This window comes from Erinaceus europaeus, chromosome 9 (assembly GCF_950295315.1).
Source record: "Erinaceus europaeus chromosome 9, mEriEur2.1, whole genome shotgun sequence".
Lineage (NCBI taxonomy): Eukaryota > Metazoa > Chordata > Mammalia > Eulipotyphla > Erinaceidae > Erinaceus > Erinaceus europaeus.
The window spans coordinates 10,888,745-10,903,776 of NC_080170.1; the positions used below are offsets into that span (position 1 = coordinate 10,888,745).

The 15,032-nt window shown below is 52.2% G+C and overlaps 1 protein-coding gene across 1 annotated transcript; it reads right to left on the reverse strand.

Moving 5' to 3' along the window:
- Positions 1–7,277: 7,277 nt before the first annotated feature.
- DOK3 (docking protein 3) lies at positions 7,278–14,677 on the reverse strand. Its single transcript, XM_060197243.1, has 5 exons — positions 14,509–14,677; positions 13,340–13,645; positions 8,349–8,439; positions 8,091–8,263; positions 7,278–8,006 (listed from the first exon to the last, which is right to left on the reverse strand). The coding sequence occupies exons 1-5, from the start codon at positions 14,572–14,574 to the stop codon at positions 7,335–7,337; spliced, it is 1,308 nt and encodes a 435-aa protein (XP_060053226.1). The 5' UTR covers positions 14,575–14,677; the 3' UTR covers positions 7,278–7,334.
- Positions 14,678–15,032: the final 355 nt, after the last annotated feature.

A 15,032-nucleotide genomic window follows, 5' to 3' on the forward strand; every position in this document is an offset into this window, starting at 1 on the left:
TGGAATCGTGCTGTGGCGTCTTTCCTCTGCCTCTTTCTCCTCCTCTGGCTCTCACTCTCTATTTGGGGGCGAGGCGGGGGGTGGGGAGAGGATCTGCCAGTAGCAGTGGAATAGTGCAGGCATGCTCCCTTAGCAGAAGTGGCAAAAATAAATAAAGGATATCACCCCTAGAGGCTAGGAAGATGACTCAGTGATAGTGTGCAGGGAATTTCTGTGTGTGAGGCCCAGGGTTTGGTATCTGGCACTGACATTTTCCTGATGGACCCCTCAGGCCAGCTAATGTCACCATTATTTGTTCAACCAGCTGGTTTAGGACTGGTTCAGTGGAAAACAAAGTTGCCCTTCTTTCTCTCCTCTGTCGTCTCTCAGGCTCTGCAGAGCCCTTTCTGCCTCCAGAAGAATTTGTTCCTTCTCCAGCCATCCTGGGCCCCCAACAGGACCAGCAGAGCCCTGCCTCTAGGCCTTTATATTTGCTGTTTCTTCGGCTTGAAACATTTCTCCCCAGAAGTTGAATAACAACCTTACTCTGGCATTCTCTGCTCAGATGATGCTTCCTCCAAGAGGCCTCCCTTGATTGTGCTCTAAAACAGCTGTGACAGCTCAGGTGTGACTTTCATCAGTCCCTGACCTGTGTCAAATGTTGTCTTTTCACTGCCCTTTGTCCCCACAAGGACATCAGTCCCTGAAAAGCCTAGTCTTAGCTGTCTGGTCCGCTGCCCACCAGAGTCTGCATACCGTGGGTGTGAATTAACACGGAAAATCCCAGGCATGGAGGAAAAGGCAGTCTGGAGTCCTGGCACTCCTCAAGCAGCAGGGACCCCAGTGCAGACTTCAAGCCTGCAGTACTGCTGGAAGACACAGCTCCTGGCAGCACCTGGCTAGGAAGAGGCCCTGGGCTAGGATAGAGCGCTCTCTGGTGGCCCAATTTCTGAAGCTCCTGAGCAAGGTCACTAGAGTCCCAGAGGTTCCCAAGGTTTTTCTCTTCTTTTTTTTTTTCTTTATCTATTTCCTTTTGTGGCCCTCGTTGTCTTATTGTTGTAGTTATTAAGGTATTATTGATGTTGTTGTTGTTGGATAGGACAGAGAGAAATGGAGAGAGGAAGGGAAGACAGAGAGGGGGAGAGAAAGACAGACACCTGCAGACCTGCTTCACCATTTGTGAAGCGACTCCCCTGCAGGTGGGGAGCCGGGGGCTTGAACCGGGATCCTTATGCCAGTCCTTGCGCTTAGCGCCACGTGCGCTTAACCCGCTGCGCTACTGCCCGACTCCCAAGGTTTTTCTCTTCTATAGGCTGGTTGGAACCGCCTCAAAATTGCTAGGAAACAAAGCAGCTGGTGGGCAGTGGCAGAGGGGCAGGAGATAGTTCACCTGGTAGAGCATGTGCTTTCCCATTCAGAGACCCTAGGTTTCAGACCCCAGTACCAGTGGAGGAATGGAGCTGTGGTGTCTTTGCTTCTCTCTCTGTGACATGAAAAGTATAAAAACGGGCTGGGTGGTGGTGCACCTGATTGAACACATATGTTATAATGTACAAGGGCCCAGCCCCATCTGCAGGGGAAAAGCTTCACAAACAGTGAAGCAGCACTGCAGGTATCTATCTGCCTGTCTGTCTATCTCCCCTTCCTCTCTCAACTTCTCTTTGTCTTATCAAAAAGGAATAAAAACATCTGCCCTGGGGCAGAAGGATTACATATGTGGGAGGTCCTGGCCACACAAAACCAAAGAAACTTAGATTCACAATGAAAGAAAAAAAAAAAAGCGTGTCAGGGCTGACTGATTGTTCACTCAGTTAAACACAAACATACCATGCATCTGGGTTCAAGCCCCTGCTCCCCACCTGCAGGGAGAAGCTTCATCGGTGGTGGAACAGGTATGCAGGTGTCTTTCTCTCTGTTTCCTATCAAAGGAAAAAGAGATCATTAAAAAAGGGAGGGGTGATGGCTACTGGGAGCAGTGGATTCATCATGCAGGTATGGAGCCCCTGGTGGAAATAAAGAAAGGGTATCAGGCCAGGGACCCAGCATCTCAGGCTCCAGTCCAGTAATGACCCTGATATTCCAGCTAACTTCCAGCATGTCCTGGGGGTTGGTGAGCTACCAAGGCTGGGCTTGGCATCATGGGGCGGAGGGCAGGCAGCCTGCTGGGTCATGGTGAGTCCATCACCAGGAGGGGCCCCACAGGGGTTCCCAGTGCCTCCGAGAGGGAGGAACCCAGGCCACAAAGGAGATCAAGGAGACTTCCATTGTTCGAGGGAGCAGGATATGGGGGACTCTAAGAAGAGCCTATATGGGGGATCGGGCAGTAGCGCAGCGGGTTAAGCGCACATGGTGCAAAGAACAAGGACTGGCACAAGGAGGATCCCGGTTTGAGCCCCCAGCTCCCTACCTGCAGGGGAGTCGCTTCACAGGTGGTGAAGCAGGCCTGCAGGTGTATATCTTTCTCTCCCCCTCTGTCTTCCCCTCCTCTCTCAGTTTCTCTCTGTCCTATTCAACGACAGCAATAACAACAACAATAATAACCACAACAATGATAAAAAAAAAAAAAGGAAAAAAATAGCCTCCAGGAGCACTGGATTTGTGGTGCAGGCACCAAGCCCCAGCAATAACCCTGGAGGCAAAAAAAAAAAACAAAAACAAAAACAAAAAAACAGAGCCTATATGGAGGTGCAGTGGGAACTGCAGGGTCATGATTTGTGGCGGAGGAGAACAGAAGCTGAGAAAGTGGAAATGAGAGTAATCAACAAGTCTTTTGAGGAGTTTCACTGTGAAGAGGAACAAAGAAATCTTGGGAGGGTTAGTGATTGAAGCTGAATGTGAGGTCAAGAAAAGGTTTCTCTTTTCCTTTTTTTTTTGCCATTAAGGGCTCAGTGCCTGCACCACATCAGTGCTTTCAGTGGCCAATCCCCCCCTTCTCCCTGCTAGATAGAGTGAGAGGGGGCAGGCAGTGGTGCACCCAGTGAAGCACACACAGTACCATTCACAAGGACCTGGGTTTGAGCCCTGGCTTCCCACACGCAGCAGGGATGCTTCAGAGTGGTGTGTTGTATGCTTTACATTGGATTGTTCTAGTTCTCCCCCGCCAAGAAAATTGGATCAGTCCAGTTAGTTTTGAGGGCCCGCTTGGCCCCGCCCCTGGGAACCCCGAGAGAGGGTTCCAGAGTTCCAGAGTTCCAGAGTTGGAGAATTGCAGAGTTCGAGAGTGCTTGCGCCGCCGCAAAGAGATAGCAGAGTTCTGTTTGGTGATTAGTTTATCTTAGTTTATGAATCGTTGTTCTTGAATAAAGAAATACAGCTTCCCTGCCCAGCCGTATGTCTCTGGTCGTCTCTGTTACCCGCCAGTGAAGCTAGTCCGGCCAGCTGGAGGCCACCGAATTTTAACAACAGTGGTGAAACAGGTCTGCAGGTTGTCTATTTTTCTCTTTCCTTGTCTATTTTCCCCTCCTCTCTCAAATTCTCTCTGTCCTATGGAGTAAAATGGGGGGGGCGAATAGAGGGTGAGAGACAGAATGGGAGGAGACAGAGAGGAGAGACACTGCGGCCCCACTCCACCACTATTGAAGCTCCCCACGCCCACCTCCACCACAGGCATTCCCATGTGGAAGCCCAGGGCTTGAACCTAAGTTCTAGTGCAATGTGATATCTGTACTCTACAGGCTGGGGCTCCTGCTGTCCCTGGGAAAATTCCTTCTAAAGGCTCCTGGAATATGGAGTAGGTCTGTGGGTCAATGGAAAAAATGTGGAGGAAGACAAGGCTCCACCTGCCAGGCTGGGGGAACTGAGCGGGCAGGGGCCAGAGCACGTGCTACGTCAGGGAACAGAGGCTTCTTCCTCTGTGGGGCTGGCAGGGATGGTGGGTAGGTCCCCGGGAGAAGGGGGCAGCCACATGGGGACATAGCTGCCTGGAGTGCCTGTCTCCTTGTGGCTAGAGAAGTCCAAATCAAGGGGTAGAGAGGCAGCATGATGGTAGACACAGGACTTGCAAGGGAGAGGTCCCGGGTTCAATTCCAGGCACCATCAACAGCGAAAACTGGTCCGAGAGAGAGAAAGAAATCAGTTAGCCGGTCATGTCACTTTTACATGTTGGGGGAAGGCATGGAGGAGAACATGAGTTGAGGGGGTGCTTTCAGGACTAATGAAAGGAGAGGGCAGCAAAAGGGGTGTCTGAGTGCATTGGTAAAGCAGAAGTTAGACAATCTGACATGTGGCTGTATAGACAGGAGAGAGGGAGAGGGAGGGGAGGAGGGGAGGAGGGAAGGAGAGAGAGAGCTGTTGTAGGTGGATGTGACTGGAAAGGACAGGCCTGAGCTGGAGGAAGTGGACTAGAGGGAGAAGGAGGTGATTGGGGTGAGGACTTGGAGCCCCAGACTTAGTCCTCCACAGAGCTTAACAGTGCCCTAGTGAGAAAAAACCAAAAAACAAAGCACAGGTGGCGTAAAGCACAAGGACCGGCATAAGGATCTGGGATCAAGCCCCCGGCTCCCCAGCTTCAGGGGAGTCGCTTCACAAGTGGTGAAGCAGGTCTGCAGGTGTCTGTCTTTCTCTCCCCCTCTCTGTCTTCCTCCCCTCTTTCCATTTCTCTCTGTCCTATCCAGAATGACAACAATAATAACCACAACAATAAAACAACAAGGGCAACAAAAGGGAATAAATAAATAAATATTTTTAAAAAATAAAAAAACAAAAAAGCTGTGTGAGAGAGATCGCCCACTAGCCAGAGCATCACTACCGACTGCACCAGCCCGAGTCTCGTGTGTGGCTGGAGAGCCAGCCCAGCACATGCATGTTGCCACCACTGAGCAGCCTCCCCAGCACAAACTTTTCATTATTTAGAGAGAGAGGAATGACAGAAGGGGAAAGACTTGCCGCCACACCACTTTACCAACCATGGACTTTCCCCAGCGCCATTCTTGGCACGTCCATGTGGTGCCAGGGCTTGAACCCAAGGCTTCATATATAATGTGTGTGTTCTCCTGGGTGAGTCATTTCTTAGCGCTGCATATTTATTTATTTGTGTCATTTCCAGGGTTTTACTGCTTCAGGCCCACTTTTTTAGACAGATGGTTGTATATGAAAAATATTCCCAGGATCCCAGGAGTAAATTACTTTGAAGAAAAGATTTATTAATAAGAAAGAGGCAAAGCTAAGCGCACGTGGCACCAAGTGCAAGGACTGGCATCAGGATCCTGGTTCGAGTCCCCGGCTCCCCACCTGCAGGGAAGTCATTTCACAGGCGGTGAAGCAGGTCTGCAGGTGTCTATCTTTCTCTCCCCATCTCTGTCTTCCCCTCCTCTCTCCACTTCTCTCTGTCGTATTCAACAACAACAACATCAGTAACAACAATTATAACTACAACAGCAATAAAAAAAAAGGGCAACAAAAGGGAAAGTAAATAAATATATATTAAAAAAAAAGAAAGAAAGAGGCAAAGCATCACTCTGGTACTCAAAATGCTGGGGACTGAACTCAGAACCTTGTGACTGAGGGTCTGTTGCTTTATCCACTACACCACCTCCTGGGTTTGCTTGCTTGTTTGTTTTACCACAGTACTGCTCAGCTCTGGTTTATGATGGTGCTGGGGATTGAAGTTTCATTGCTGTGGTATCTCTCTCTCTCTCTCTCATTAAAGTAAATGAAAATGTCAAGTCTAGAGTGATGAAACCTTGGTGACAACAACAACAACATCAAGAAAGAACTAAAAGAAAGAGAGAGAGAAGGACAGCACAGCACTAAAGCTTCCCCCAGTGCAGTGGGGGCTGGGTTTTAACCTGGGTCTCATGCATGGAAAGTCAGGCACCCTTCTGGCCCACTCTGCTATAATTAATTTTAATATTTGATTGATTGACTGATGGGAAAGAGGAGGAGAGAGAGAAAAAAAACAGACATCACTCTGGTACATGTGCTGCCGAGGCTTAAACTCAGGACCTCACGCTTGAGAGTCAATCGCTTTATCTGCACCACCTCCTGGACCACTATATTTACTTACTTCTCTTTATGAAAGAGAGAGACCAGAGTTCTGTTCTGCACTGGCACATGGCTCTTCCAAGAACCTATACATTGTTTTCTTTTTTAAAAATTATCTTTATTTATTTTTATTGGATAGAGACAGCCATAAATTGAGAGGGAAGGGAGTGACAGAGAGGAAGAGAGGCAGAGAGACACCTGCAGACCTGCTTCACTACTCGCAAAGCTTCTCCCCTGCAGGGGACTAGGGCTTGAACCTGGGTCCTTTCAACACTGTAAGAAGTGCGTTCAACCAGGCGCACTACCACCCGGCCCCGAACCTACACATTTTTGGAGTCTCAGCTGGGGTTTGAATTTGGGATGTGCACATCCTCACAGCCCCTGCACCCACCCCACCTCAACTCACCCCTGCTTTCCCCAGCTCATGTCTGCCCTCTGCAGTTCAGCTCCCCACCCAGTACACACACTCACACACACTCTCATACACACTCACATGCACATCTGGTTTCTACACTGCTTCCCAAAGCTCTCCCCAATCCTTCCGTGAGCTGACCAGCCTGCCACCACCTCTATTCCTGAGACTCACTGCCAGTCGGTCACATTGGGCCTGGTGACAGCCCCCATCAACAAGCCTTGGCTTTCCTTTTGCCAGCTGTCCCTATCATCCTGTCATAATGACTGGTCCGGGTCAGGCCAACTGACACTTTGATGCCTGAGGCCCAGAAGTTCCAGGTTCAACCCCCAGCACCACTGAAGCCACAGCTGAGCAACACACTGGTTAAAAAAAAAAAAAATTCTCAGGAGCCGGGTGGTAGCGCAGCAGGTTAAGCGCACATGGCATGACCCACAAGGACCAGCATAAGGATACAGGTTCAAGCCCCCGGCGGTGAAGCAGGCCTGCAGGTGTCTGTCTTTCTCTCCCCCTCCCCGTCTTCCCCTCTTCTTTTGATTTCTCTCTGTCCGATCCAACAACAATAGCAACAATAACAATAACAACAAAATGAGAAAAATGTCCTTCAGGAGCAGTGGATTCGTAATGCAGGCACCGAGCCCCAGCGATAACCCTGGAGGCAAAAAAAGAAAAGAAAGAAAGAAGAAGAAAAAAATCTGCGGTCCTTGAGCAGGATGGGCAGCATTGCCGAGCGCCAGGCCAGTGCGACTCTGGGACCTGCACGGTGTGTGTGTGTGTGTGTGTGTGTGTGTGTGTGTGTGTGTGTGTGTGTGTGTGTGTCTGAGCTGTCCCGAGGGGTGGACTGTGGGCCCCCAGAGGCTTCACTGTCAGCGACCTGTATACCTGGGCGGGCCGTGGGTGCGGGGGCAGGCTGTCCCCAGATGTCCGTCCCTTGCTGACCCTCCTGCGCCCGCCCAGCCCCTCAGGGCCGCTCGCAGGGCACTGGGCCCTTCCTCCTCTCCCTGCTCAGCAGCGTCACCAGCTTGGCCTTGAAGCCCGCCTGCCCGCCGCCGCGCCCCGCCGCGCCCGTCTCCTCGCCGCCCGCCAGCTCCAGCTCCAGCAGCCGGCGGTACTGGGCCTCCAGGCTGTTGTCGGGGGCGGCTCCCGCGCCGGGCCAGCTCAGGTCCTCGCTGTTGCGGTACACCGGGCTGGCCGACGGGCTGTGCGGCGCGCCGCCGTCAGGGGGCGCCCTGGGGCCGGCGTCCAGCCCGCGCAGGTTCTCGTAGAGGTGCTCGGGGCCCGGCGGGCCGCTGGCGCGCTTGCACACGGCGGCGTAGAGGGCGGCGGCGGGCTCGGCGTCCAGCCGCAGCGGGAGGCTCTGCGGGCCCGGCTCTGCCAGCAGCGCCCTGCGCGCACCCAGCGGCTCCAGCCCCGCAGGCAGCTCCCGCAGCTCGCCCGGGGGCTCCAGGGAGGGCAGCGAGGTGGCCCTGGGCAGCGGGCAGGGCCGGGCGGCCGCGGGCTCGGGCAGGTGCTCCCGCTGGCGGGCGATGGCGGCGGCCACGGCCCCGCACAGGTCGTGGGCGCGGGGGCTGCTGAAGGCGAACAGGCCCTCGCCCGACTCGCAGCGGCGGCCGGCTTCGAAGGAGAACACGTCCTGGCGCGGGGGGACCGGGTGTCAGCTGCTGGGGGGCGGCGGGGACCGAGGGGAACCGGCCCCCGCCCCGCCCCCGCGTCTCACCTTGTGGGAACCGAACTTGCGCAGGAAGCGGTAGGGCCAGCTGTAGAGCGCAGGCGCATCTGCCGCCTGGTGCAGCCGGATGGCCGTGGTGTCCAGCACCAGGAGGCAGGGCCCCTTCAGCTGGCAGCGGGTGGCCGCCTCGGTCCTCTGCACCAGCACGGGAAACTCGCCTCCTGCAGGCCGGGAGCCGCGTGGCAGCAGCCCTTCCCTCATACTCGCCCCCACCCTCAGCCCAGGGCGCCAGGCTCCCCCACTCACCTTCCTGCCACGACGAGTAGATGGAGTTCTCCTCCATGGGGACCAGGCCCCTCTTGGGAGCCTCTGCTTCTGCTGAGCATTCCCCTGTGCCCTGGGGGATGGGTCAAGGTCAGAAGTTAGAGGCCACCCTCCTCCGAGCAGTCGGGGATCCACAGAAAGGGGGGGGGGCTAGTTCCAGATCTGGGCCCTGAAGCCCCCGCAAGGACCTCTGGGCATCCTCCCAGTCTGTCTCCCATGTACTCCCCTTAAGCCGCACAGAGAGTGGCCCCAAAGCTCTGGAACTTGGCCAGGGCTGGGCAGACCACCCGAGCCTTATTGGTCAGCCCTGCGTACCCTAATCCCTTACACCCATTTTTCTGACCCTCCCCAGGACCACCTTTGGCCAGGGTCAAATGCAATGGTTTCCTCATTCCTCTTCTTGCTACTGTTCTGTCCTAGAACAAGAGCATCACTCTGGCATATGTGATGCCCGGGATGGAACTCAGGGCACCTGCTGCTTGAGAGTCCAAAGCCTTATCCACCCGTATCCACCTCTTGGGCTGCTCTGTTTCTTTCTTTTTAATGAACCAGAGCACTGCTCAGCTCTGGCTTACGATGGTGCAGGGGATTGAACCTGGGACTTCAGAGCCTCAGGCATGAGAGTCTCTTTGCATAACCATGATGCTATCTACCCCTGCCCACTGCTCTATTTTTTAATAAAAAATTTTTAATTAAAGATTGTAGGACTGGGGGGATAGGTCAACATTAATTCAGAAGACTTGCATACATGAGGTCCTAGGTTCGGGCCCTCAGGTGTCAGAGCCTGAGCAGTGTCTCTAGTTAATGTTTCTCTCTCATAAAAATAATTGAATAAGGGGCTGGGTGGGGACGCACCTGGTTGAGCACACATGTTACAGTGTACAAGGACCCAGATTAGAATCCCTGGTCCCCACTTGCAGGAGGAAAGCTTTGCATGTGATGAAGCAGGGCTGCAGGTGTCTCCGCCTCTATTGCTCTCTACCCTCCTCTTCCCTCTCGGTTTCTGGCTGTCACTATCCAATAAATAAATAAAGGTAATAAAAAATACCTGAGGGAGTCGGGCGGTAGCTCAGCGGGTTAAGCGCACATGGCACAAAGCGCAAGGACCGGCTTAAGGATCCCGGTTTGAGCCCCCGGCTCCCCACCTGCAGGGGAGTCGCTTCACAGGCGGTGAAGCAGGTCTGCAGGTGTCTGTCTTTCTCTCCCCCTCTCTGTCTTCCCCTCCTCTCTCCATTTCTCTCTGTCCTATCCAACAATGACGACAACAATAATAACTACAACAAGAAAATAACTAGGGCAACAAAAGGGAATAAATAAATAAATACTTAAAAATACTTGAACTTAAAATAATAATAATTGAATATGCATCCTGGGAGGTTATCACAGTGAATAAAGTATTGGCGTTAAAAGCATAAGGTCGGCGGTAGCCCAGTGGGTTAAGCGCATGTGGTGCAAAGCGCAAGTAAGGATCTCGGTTCGAGCCCCCGACCCCCCACCTGCAGGGGTGTCACTTCACAATCAGTGAAGCAGGTCTGCAGGTGTCTACCTCCCCCGCCCCCCATCTTCCTGTCCTCTCTCCATTTCTCTCTGTCCTATCCAACAATGACAATAACAAGAATAACTACAACAATAAAAGGGCAGCAAAAGGGAATACTTAAGTAAATTATTTTTTTTTTCAAACCCAGTTTCTTGGGCATGGTAACATGTGTGCTCAACCAGATACACCAATGCTCCCCCCCCCCGTTCTTTTTTTTTTATTAGGGAATTAATGTCTTACATTCAACAGTAAATACAATAGTTTGTACATGCATAACATTCCCCAGATTCCCATTTAACAATACAACCCCCACTATGTCATTCATCATCTTTCATGGACCTGTATTCTCCCCACCCACCCACCCACCCCAGTAAATAAATATTTTTTAAAAGAGCATAAGGTCCTGCGTTTGATCCTTGTTATCACATATGCCAGAGTGATGCTCTGGATATGGCTCAAATCTCAAAAAAAAAAAAAAAAAAAAAAAAAGAAGAAGAAAAGAAAAAGAAAAAGAAAAGAAAGAAGGGAATAACAGAGAAGTTTTTTAAAATGTAGTTAGAGTGGGACCATGTGTTACAATGTGCAAAGACCCAGGTTTAAGCCCCTGGTCCCTGCCTGCAGGGGGAAAGCTTTGTGAGTGGTGAAGCAGGGCTGCAGTTATCCCTGCCTCTCTCCCTCTCTATCTCCCCCTACCTCTCAATCTGGCTGTCACTGTCCAATAAATAAAAAGGGTAAATTTAAAAAAGAGGAGAAAAATTAAAATGTAGTTAGAGTTAGGGAGATAGCACAGCAGTAATGCACCAGACCTGCAAGTATGAGATCCCAGCTTCAATCCCTGGCATCATGATATATAAGATCTGAGTAGTGCTTTAATCTCTCTCTTGAAAATAAATAGTGACCCCTTGGATATGGTGTTAGACTCTGTTTTTTTTTGGCTTCCAGGGTCATCACTGAGGCTCAGTGCCTGCACCACAAATCCACTATTCCTGGAGGCCATTTTTTCCCATTTTTATTGTCCTTGTTACCCTTGTTGTTATTGTTGCTATTGTTGTTGTTGGGTAGGACAGAGAGAAATCAAGAGAGGAGGGGAAGACAGAGAGGGGGAAAGACAGACACCTGCAGACCTGCTTCACAACTTGTGAAGTGACCCCCCCCCCCCTGCCCTGCAGGTGGGGAGCTGGGGGTTCAAACCGGGATCCTTGTGCGGGTCCTTGCGCTTTGCACCATGTGAGCTTAACCCGCTGGGCTACCTCCCAGCCCCCGGTGTTAGACTCTTAAGCATGAGGTCCTGAATTCAATCCCTGGAATTGCATGTGTCAGAGTTTTACTCTGCTTCTCGTTCTGTATCTCAAAAATAAAGCTTTGGGGCTGGGTGATGGCACACCTGGTTGAACACATACATTATAGCACGCAAGGACCTAAGTTCAAGCCCCTAGGCCCCACCTGTAGGGAGGAAGCTTCAGGAGATATGAAGCAGTGCTGCAAGTGTCTCTCCCTGTCTGTCACCCCCTTCCCTCTCAATTTCTATGTCTCTATCCAAAAGTAAATAAATAAAAACATTAAAAAAGAATAAATAAAGCTTTACAGTGGGGGAGATAGAATAAGGGTTATACAAAGACACTCTCATGCCTGAGGCTCCAAGATCTCAAGTTCAGTCCCCCCACACCACCATTAGCCAGAGATGAGCAGTGCTTTGGCTTCACTTTTTTAAAAAAATACTATATATAATAACAATATACAATATTGTATAATATATAATAATTACAGTGAATATAATTATATTAATTATTATATAATATAATAATTATATACTATAGCATATTCTATAACAATATTATATCTAATTTTTTTTCCTCCGGGTTTATCACTGGGGCTTGGTTCCTACACTACAAATCTACTGTTCCTGGAGGCCATGTTTATCCATTTTTGTTGCATTGTTGTTGTTATTATTGTTGTTATTGCTGTTGTTGTTGGATAGGACAGAGAGAAATTAAGAGAGGAGGTAAAGACAGAGACAGGGAGAGAAAGACACCTGCAGACCTGCTTCACCACTTGTGAAGCGACCCCTCTGCAGGTGGGGAGCCGGGGCTTGAACTGGGATCCTTATGCCAGTCCTTGCCCTTCACACCCTGTGTGCTTAAACCTCTGTGTTACTGCCCAGCCCCCTTATTTTTACATTTTAATATATACTTTTCTCCCTCCCTCCAAATATATATATATATGAGAGAGAACACTGCTCAGCTCTGGCTTATGGTGGAGCCCAGGAATTGAACCTTGAAACCTCAGAGCCTCAGGCATAAATCTTTTACAGAACCATTGTGCTGTCGCCCTAGCCCAAAATAAACATTTATTTTTAGAAATGTAGTTAAATATGTAACACATTAGCTCTCTTAGCCATGTTCAAGTTTCTGTCTCAATGGTCTCTGGTATAGTCACATGGTTGTACCAGCATTACGTTTATCTGGTTCCAGAACTTTCCTACACCCCAAATGGAAACCACATAGCTGTTGACAGTTATTTCCCCCTCCCTTCCCTGTCAGACAAGCACCGAGCAGCTTTCTTTCTACAGGACTTTGACTTTGTTTATTCTGGCTATTTCATGCAAATGTGACCATCCAAAGTTGGCCTCTGTGGCATCTTTCGTTTCATTTGACACCTCTAAGACTTACAGGAGCAGCTGTTAGAGTCCCATAGGTGGCTGATCTGAGAGCCCAAGTCCCCTTCCCCTCCGTCAGCCAATCCACATCAGGTTGCCGGCAGCTTCAGGCTACTGTGAGCTGCATCTCGGTGGACACTCCCCTATGTTTTTGTCTGAACCTGTTTCAATTTTTCTGGACTCACACATGGGAGTAGAATCACTGGGTCATTCGGTACTCTGTCTTTCTGAGGACCTGCCAGGCTCAAGTCTTAACCCCAGAGGCTTCTCTCCCCGCTCCACCATCCAATCACAGGCCCCGCATGTGGTCCAAGGTGGTCTCACCTGGCTCCCACCAAACCCTCCCACTTTGCCTCCTCCAGGGCCCCATCCCACTCCCTGCACTGCAGCCACATTGGCCTTACTTTTTGTTCCTTAACACCCCCAAACTTTGTCCTACCTCAGGGCCTTTGCATGTGCTCAGGATAACCCTTGACCTTAGTGTCTAGGACATTCTTCCCTCAGAACTTTATCTGGTGGTAGTTGTTTGTCCTTGAGGATTGTGGCCCTGTGGAGAAGCTCTCCTGGGCAATATTAAATGCCTCCCCCCCCAGTCACCAACTCCAGTGGTTCTTTTTTTTTTTTTTTTAATAACACCTAGATTGTAGGAAATTGTTCTCTTGGTCTCTGGGCTATTTCCCAGGCTTTCAGAAGCTTGGCGGATACGTGCTGAGGATGAGAATGTGATTGAGCACAGAGCCGGACAAGGGGGTCCCTGGCCACCCGCTGCCCGGGGCTCACCGGGAAAGCCAGCTGGCAGATGGGGCCCATCCACTCCTGGCGGTGCTGTGCAGCCAGCAGGTGGCTTCGCTCCGTGGTGGTGAGCAGGAAGGCGCCAGTGTCCCGAGGGCAGTTCTCACCATCAGCAGGCAGCACAGACACACAGTCGGCCAGGCGGATGACCCTCCGCTCCCCACGCCGGCCAGGCCCCGCAGACCTGTCACTCCCAGGTCCAAGGCCACCATCTCGGACCTCCCAGCTCTCCAACCTGGCCACGCCTGACGGGCCTCCTGCATACAGCAGAGCCCACACTTTCCGCCAGGATTTCTGTGGGGGGTGGGGGGGGCAGGAGAAGGGATGTTTGGATGGCCAGCTTCCTGCAGCCCAGTCCCACGAGGGCTACTGGACAAGGCTTTGGTGGGCCTTTCACCTGGGCTGCCCCTCACCTGCCCAGGCTGCCTCCGACCCAGGCTGCCACCCACTCACCCACCCAGGCCCTCAAGCTCCCCGCCAGCCAGCAAGGGGAAGACTCTGCTTGGGCTCCCAGGGTTCAAATCCAAACATCACCCTGGACCCCCTCCTGTGATAGGTGTCAGGATCCAGTGACCAGGCAATTATGAGGGTGCCCTCTTTCCCCCCTCCCTCCCAAGACAAGGTCACAGGCCCAGGGGCCTGGGAGGGAAGCCTCAGGCCCTTGAAAGGAAACATGCAAATATTGGCAGGCAGAGGAAACAGCTCATTTATCTGCCTGGGCAGCAGCTGCAGCTGAGCTGTGGGGGTGTAGGCTGCAGGGCCCCCCTTTGTTCCATGACCATAGTGGGGAGACTGGCCCCTTCTGTGGGGTGCGGCCCCACCTCTGAGGCTCCTCTGGCTCAAGCTCAGCCTAGCTTAGCCCCTGGCCCTGCTGGGGGGTGGGGGGGCAGGGGCTGGCTGCCACAAGTTGACAGGGCGGAAAGCTGCGGGCTCAGCCATACTCTGGGGTCTGCCTGCACCCCTAAGTTTTGGATCCTCAGACCCTCCTTGCTCTTGGCTGCCTATAGATTCTCAGGTTTGTCAAGTCTGCTCCCTGCTTCACACTTGGGTGGCCTCTCCACAGAGTCTTCCCATCCCCCCAAGTCTGAGAGGCTGCCCCTGCCAAAGGGAGCCAACCCCCACCCCCATGTGCCCCAGGCCACAACTGGGGTCCCCACCTTGCCGAACTTGACATGCTGCTGGTAGAGGACGCCGTCCTTGACTGGGGTCTCCAGAGACTCCATGGCCTCTGCTGGCCAGCCGCTGCCGCTGCTGCTGCCGCTGCCACCACCACTGAGGAGACTGGAGCTGTGAGGGGAACTCCTCACACTTCCCCTTCTGGCCACTTCCCCTCCCTCTGTCCAGAGTGGCAGCTGCAGAGCTGGGGGTGGGGAGGGGAGCCCCACTTTAGTCAGGGACTAAGGGCACTCTGTTTCTTTCTTGGGGTTCCTGTGGGGCTAAGGTGCCCACGAGCGAGCGCTTGGCAGGGGGCACTTGAGGACAGATGACCTGTTTCAGCTTCATGGCAGCTGAGTGTGAGGTCGGACGCTAACTGGCTCTGACGACCTTCCTCTGTACCCCTGAACCAGGGCCTGGAATCTCCACAGTCCTGTCCCTGCCCCAGGCTCCTCCTCAGGCCGCACTGGCAACCGGTTTCCCTCCCCAGCGTGATCTGTGGTCTGTTTCAGGACAGTCTCCCATT

Coding starts and splice junctions, on each gene's coding strand:
- DOK3 (XM_060197243.1), bottom strand. CDS start 14,574: ATGGAGTCTCTGGAGACCCCAGTCAAGGACGGCGTCCTCTACCAGCAG. Junction 13,646..14,508: donor AGCATGTCAAGTTCGGCAAG/GTGGGGACCCCA, acceptor CACCCCCCACAG/AAATCCTGGCGGAAAGTGTG. Junction 8,007..8,090: donor GCAAGTTCGGTTCCCACAAG/GTGAGACGCGGG, acceptor CCCCCGCGCCAG/GACGTGTTCTCCTTCGAAGC.